The sequence below is a fragment of the Lontra canadensis genome, unplaced genomic scaffold, assembly GCF_010015895.1.
Source record: "Lontra canadensis isolate GAN:19392208 unplaced genomic scaffold, GSC_riverotter_1.0 scaffold110, whole genome shotgun sequence".
Classification (NCBI taxonomy): Eukaryota; Metazoa; Chordata; class Mammalia; order Carnivora; family Mustelidae; genus Lontra; species Lontra canadensis.
In genome coordinates this window covers 726,674-732,949 of record NW_022631104.1, presented here as the reverse complement: position 1 = coordinate 732,949, position 6,276 = coordinate 726,674, and the positions used below count along the sequence as shown (strand labels likewise).

General features: G+C 64.6%; 1 protein-coding gene across 1 annotated transcript in view; it reads right to left on the bottom strand.

Moving 5' to 3' along the window:
• Window positions 1-227: 227 nt before the first annotated feature.
• The window catches only part of KIAA0753 (KIAA0753 ortholog), a 41,223-nt gene continuing 35,174 nt past the window's right edge, over window positions 228-6,276 (bottom strand). Inside the window, exons 17-18 of the mRNA XM_032839817.1 lie at window positions 5,954-6,178; window positions 228-455 (exon numbers count right to left, since the gene is read on the bottom strand). Coding sequence (XP_032695708.1) covers window positions 338-455; window positions 5,954-6,178 — 343 coding nt within the window. The 3' untranslated portion in view covers window positions 228-337. The remainder of the gene's footprint in view (window positions 456-5,953; window positions 6,179-6,276) is intronic.

Genomic DNA, 6,276 nt, shown 5'->3' with positions numbered 1-6,276 from the left:
GGGCGCAGGTGGCTAGGCAGCAACGTGGACCCTCGGGAAATACACCTGCCAACACCTTTCCCGACGCTCCTGTCACCAGATTCAGTGGCAAAACAAACATGGGATTTCAATAGAGAAACTACACATTGAGAAACTATTATATTGTCATAATTCACAATTTCTGGGGGCTGAGAAACACCTTGCCCTTGGTCATTAACCACCAGAGCCATCACCACGACCATGAGAGGATGGAAAGGGGGCCCCCCCTCCGTGGGAGGCACCCAGGAGGCACAGAAGGGCAGCCGGGCTCAGGGGCTCCCGTGCACCCCAGGGAGGAGGTCCACTGCAGATGGAGCCCTCAGGTCGCAGCCTCCAGGAACTCCGAGGTGAACACAGCTTCTGCGTAGTCCTCGCACGCATCCTCCAGCTCCGCGGCCACAGCCCCCAGAGCTTCATCCACTAGCTCGTCGGAGAAGCTGAAGACAAACAACACAACTGTAGGGCACGGCCATGAGCACAGCCACGGGAGCCGGGACTCACCCAGCAGGCGGCCCCACTTGCCCGGACCCCACACCAGGCTGGGGCGGGGCCTGGTATCCACACGGATGCCCCACCACTGCCCGCCCCCACCCCCCGGGTACCTCCTCTGGGACAGTCACCCCCACACTGCCACTGACAGGACATGGGCTCACAGCCTCCAGGTTCCACACACCATCTACTCTGGGGCAGGATCCAACCCAGGCCAGCGCTGTTCTCCCCAAAATGTGCCCGAGCCCCTCGGGGAAATGGCCGGGTCTGGGTGCGGGGCTCGGAGTGGGCACGACAGCCGAACTGTCCCCCTGAGCTGCTGCCCGCTGCTTCTCCAGCTCCCCCGCAAGTCTGCGGCCAACCCCAGCCTCTCTCTCATAACCTGGACATTCTCCAAAAGAGCAAGGCCTTTATTCGTGGAATGTCCCCCAGTCCAGGCCTGTCTGATATTTCCTCGGGGCCCCTCGGGTCACACACCTGTGGAACCGAGGCCACAGAAGGGACACCGTGTCCCTCAGTGCATCCAGCCATCCCACGTGGCTTCCTGGGGTGCTGCGGGGACACGGCCAGCTCCCTGGCCGTGCCAGTCCCCCCCGGCAGGGGTGCCTCGCCGCAGGACTCGGGCACAGGTGCAGGACTGGCCACTGTCGGATCACTGCAGGGGGGCTCCCCTTCCCGGACTGACTTGCGTGCTCACCCCTCCTTCCCTCCTTCATTCCCAGCAGCGGGGCCTCGCAGGCCCTGACTGGCCCCGTCTGTAATCGATCCCAGGCATTTGTGCACACACTGCCCCTCTGATATCCGTGCCCCACACAGCCACGGGCGCCCACCCCCCAGCTGCTCCTGGGTCCCCCAGCTGCCCCCTGGTCCTCTGACCCCTCCTTCCTGGCTCAGGGGACAGTTCGGCTGTCGTGCCCACTCCAAGCCCCGCACACAGACCCGGCCATTTCCCCGAGGGGCTTGGGCACATTTTGGGGAGAATAGCACTCAGGAGCTGGGTGCTCTGTGTTCCTGGGGCTGCAGCATGGAGGCTCTCTCAGCAGACGGGCCAGACGGACACATGGACACCTGCCGCGTCCATCCCGTATCCGGCCTCCCCGTGTGGCACGCAGACGCACGCACTAATCTGATCGGCCCTCCTGAGTCCGCGCCAGACGCCCACCGAGCAGAAACACGTGTGGCCATGGCTCTCCGGGCTTCACTGAGGGCGCACAGGCCATGTCCAAGCTGCTCGGACCGAATGCTGTCTGCCCCTTTCCCTAGATCGTGTTACTGGTGGGAAATACTGGGAGGTTCGAGTTTCTGCACATTCCAAGCTGGGGGGCTTGGGGGGACAGGTGAGAAACATGAACGCGGGTCCCCCCAGCCGAGCCACAGCGCATGGCCGCCCCCACCAGGACGTGTGGAGCTTCTGTAGCTCTGACCGTCCTCCCCCAATGCATATGGTCTTCTCCACTCAACGCAACCCCGATGCATCAGAGCCCCTTGCTGCCAGCGAAGCGGGTACTTGCTCCTCGTCTGCTGGCTCCCTCCCCTCTCCTGCTCCACTCCGTGGGGATCTGTGGTATTTTTTCCTCTCTGCTCCCGTGGACATTGCACACACTGCTCCCACGTGCCCGAATGCTAAGCCTGACCGCGGACATTCTCGCCGTCTCCCCGGTGGCTCCCAGAGGCTCTGGAGCAGCCGTCATGCTGGTCTTGCCGTGACGTGGGCGGGCATCATCGTGTCCACGGACACCCACTGCCGCACGCGTCTGAGCTCCCCTCTCCTCTGGCCCTGCTCCTGATCTGCCCCAGAAACGCGCATTTGCCATTTCTCATGGCGAAGCGGCCGGTGACAAGCGTCCTCACTTTGCTTGTCGGAACCCCTCACCTCCGCGACGCACCCGTGCCAGAGTGGCAGCCCTCTCCCCTCTGCCCTAATGGGACGCTGCACACCCCAGCCTCTAGCGCTCTGCTTCCCGCTCTGCCCTTCTCCGAGTGATTTCCACTTTTCCTGTTATTTTTCAAGAAAACTGCGACATGCGCCTATGCGTGGATTTCTTCTCACTTTCTGTGTTTGGGGCTTGTAGACCTTCTGGAACTCACGGTCCGAGGCTCCAGCAGTGTGGACAGCACGCCCAGCCCCGTCCTGACACCCGGAGCGCTGCCCACAGGGTCCCAGTCCCTGCAAGGAGCGTTCCCAGGCTGCCGCGGCACATCCTGGGCTCTCACCCCTGGGCTCCATGTCCAAAGGTCCTCAAAAGGCCCCCGTGCCCCCTGGGCTGACCATCAGCTGGTGGCTTGTGGAGGCTCCGTCTGTCCTGAGCGGGAGGTGGTCCAGATTCCAGGGCCACCATGACCAGAATCACCCACTATGCTCTTGACATTCCTGGCCCTCACCACCCCAAACTACGAGACAGATGCAAAGGTGCCCCGGTGCCCTGGGTTAACAGCCCATTTCCTTCCTGTCTCCACCTTCCCACCGACCCTCCGTGGCCCTCCGTCCTCCCTCCACCAGGGCGGGTGCCCCCCACACCCACTCAATCGTTCCCCTCGTGTGATGGCTTCCCACGCCGGGGTCTCACTTCCTAAGTCCTGTCTTGCTTTCCTTGATGCCCACGCTGTTTTGGTGCCCCACGCCCCCAGGAACTCACTGAGCGCCACTGCCCGGCCACCGGGTTTCCGGGCGCTGCGTGTCACGGCAGAATTCCAGATGGCACCTTCACTCTGCCGTCTGGTTCAACAGCTTCGCCGAGCTCTGAGCTTGAGAGACTGCGGGACACTCGGACATCTTCTAGCAGAGTCGAGCTGAAAATGACATGCTGTTCTCCTGTCGGGTTCTTAAAGGGGCCTGCTGGACTCCCCGGGACCGTCTGTTGCCTGCCCCCCACACAGGACACCCACATGGCTTCCTGCAGTGACGGCCGAGGTATGTTCCGCCTGGTCTGTGCCGTTGCTCCTTGCGTACCCACTCGCCGCGGGCGGGCGGCCTCCGGGGCATCTCCCACGGCCCCTCCCCTGTTCTCACAGACACGGCTCCCACTGCCAGAGGCTGCTGCCACGGCCCAAACCTCCGTGTCCCCACAACAGAAGCCTGTCAAAGCCTCAGTCCCAGGGGGCGGACGGGCGCTCAGGCCCTGCAGGAAGGGGCCCCGGGGCCAGCCGCCATCTCCCCAGAGAGCAGACAGCTCGCACACAGGCCTCAGATGTCCCCGCCTCCAGAGCACGACCCACGGTCCAGCTGCTGAACCCACAGCTCCGGGACGTCTCCTAGACTCGTGACTCCTAGAACCAGCGGCGGATCTGTGAAGTCCTGTCTCTCCTGCCGTCTGCTCGCTCTGCTGCCCGCCTCGGGGGGGTCTGGCTTGGCTCTTGAACTCTCCGGTGACTCTGGCCTCGTAATTTCTGAGAACTCACTTCTCCTCCTCAGGAGCTCCTCTTTCAGTGTCCCGAGCTTGTGTCCCCGTGTGTCCGTGTCCTTCACTCCCGAGGACACGCATCCTGGTTGGTCCAGCTTGGGCCCTGCTCAGAGTCCACCCACCCCTCCCACTCACCCGCACCCACGCCTCCGCCCGCCGGCGCCCAGCTCCCCTCACCCCTGGCCTCCACGGCGCTCCCAGCGGCTGGGTCTCCTGCCGCCGGTCTGCGGCTCGACAGCCCCCCGATGCTCCAGCTCGTCCCCGCTGGCCGTCATCTACGGCTTCACACAGCCTTCAGGTGACATGGAGCACGACAGGGGTTCACGAAGGACGGGTAAGTTCGCGGCTCGCCCCGCCCATCCGGCCACAGGTCTCCGGGACCCCGTGAGTCTGCTCCCGCCAAGCGCGACACCGCCCCGGCCGCTGCCGCCAGCACCCTCCCGCCCGACTGCGCGTCGGCTCCTTTCCCACGTGGGAACGGCGCTGTTCTCGGGGCGGGCAGCAGAGGCGTGAAAAGCACGAGTAAAGCAGAGTGCACTCCCTTCTCCCCAGGGCTACTCCAGGACGTGGTGGACACGACCCTCGGCTCCGGAAGCCCGCAAGAGAACAAGACCGGAGCGGGAGCCCTTGGAGCTGGACGGCAGACGGAAGGCATCACGGGTCACGGGAAGACCGCTCGACGGACGGTCTGTCCTCGGCTCGTTCCAGATGTGCCGCAGGCCCATCAGCCTAACCGACCCAGGCAGGTCTGGGAGGAGGGAGCGTCCCACCGCGCGTGCGAGGGAACACACGAGGCCAGCAGGCTTCCCCGTCCTCCTCCCCAGAAAACAAACGGGCAGCGCACACAGAACAATCAAGAGGCCTGAGGGCACGGGAAAGGGAAGGCTCGGGGCGATGCAGGGGATGGACATGAGCCACCATCCTGGTCCCACTTCAGAGCAAGACAAGGAAATGGATCACAGACCTCGGCAGGAGACCGCGCACGACGTTAGTGCAGGAGAAACGCCGGAGACTGGGGAGGGCAAAGGGCAGGTACTGGAACCCCAAGGGGCCGCGTGAAGAAGGGAGAAACCCAGGGTCGGGGGGGAGAGGCCCACCGATGGACCCACTGAGCACAAAGGCCACCCCGGGTAGAGGTGGTTGGAGGGGAGGGCCAAGTGGGCAGGCGGGGCCCCCTGCACCCCCGCCAGGGAAGGAAGCTGCGAGCTCGGAACCAAGACACCCGTGATGGAAATGCAGCAGCCGCGAGTCTGCGGGGCAGACGGCACGAAGGGGCACAAATGCGGAGGGTCAGCCTGGCCTCCCTGCATGGGGCAGCACGTGCTCAGCAAACCAGAGAGGAGACCCCTGGGGAGGTGGGGTGGGGGCTGCTCGCACAGGTGCTGAGAGAGGGACGGCCCCGGACAAGAGCCGCCCCGCAGATCCGGAAAGCAGTCGGGCCCATTTGGGGGGGTGGAAGGAAAGAGGGTCTCAGGGGACAAGTGGGGCGTGGAGGCCAGAGACCCAACCTGAGGGGACAGTCTGTGCGGGCGAATGGGTGTGTTGGGCGAGCGTGCAGGGCAGGCGTGCAGGGCGTGGCGGGAAGGATTTCTTGGCACCGGCCCACAGTGGCCAGAGGAAGGGCCGGCCACAGCCCGGCACCCATTCAGGGACAGGGACGGCAGCCATCCGCAGGGCTGCGTCAGGTGCCAGCCAGGATCCCCATGTGCACCATAGTTCAAAGGAGCAAAGTTACACGTGCCTTTCAACGCACGGTTTACACTCCTTCTCCAAGTACCAGTAGCAGGAGGAACCCCAGGCAGCCACCGCTCTCGGGAGACACCGGCCCAGCTGGCTCTGGTCACGGGCCCGACAGGGAGGCCGCCCGGGGCTCCTGACACAGCGACAGGCACCTGCTTCGCCAGCTCCTCTGCCTGAGAAGGCAGGTTGCAGAGAAAGTCCGCCTAGGGAGCCCACATGCCGGCCTGTCCCTCTGCCAGCCTTCTGGGCACTCCTGCTCGGCGCCTGGCCCCGCCGCGCGGCCACGACATCAACATCGTACTGACCTCTCGGCCAACAGCCACGGGTTGAAGGCGCCCACAGCCTCGTGCGCGACCAGGCGGAGGTACCGCTCGAAGCGGCTACAGTAGTCGCCAATGCTGTGCCGCAGGCCTGGGGGGACGTGCAGCGTGGTCTGGCCGTCCTTCTGCGGACACTCTTCCGGGAGGCGCGCAAGGGGGGCCCTGCTCTTCTCAGACCTCTCATCCGTCCCCACGCTTTCGTCCAGGGAACTGAGGGAAGAAGGTGGTCAGGAAAGCGTCCAGCGCACCGTAGCAAGGCTGAATGGTTCCCTCCACCCGCCACGTGGATGGGCGAAGATCTCCCTCCC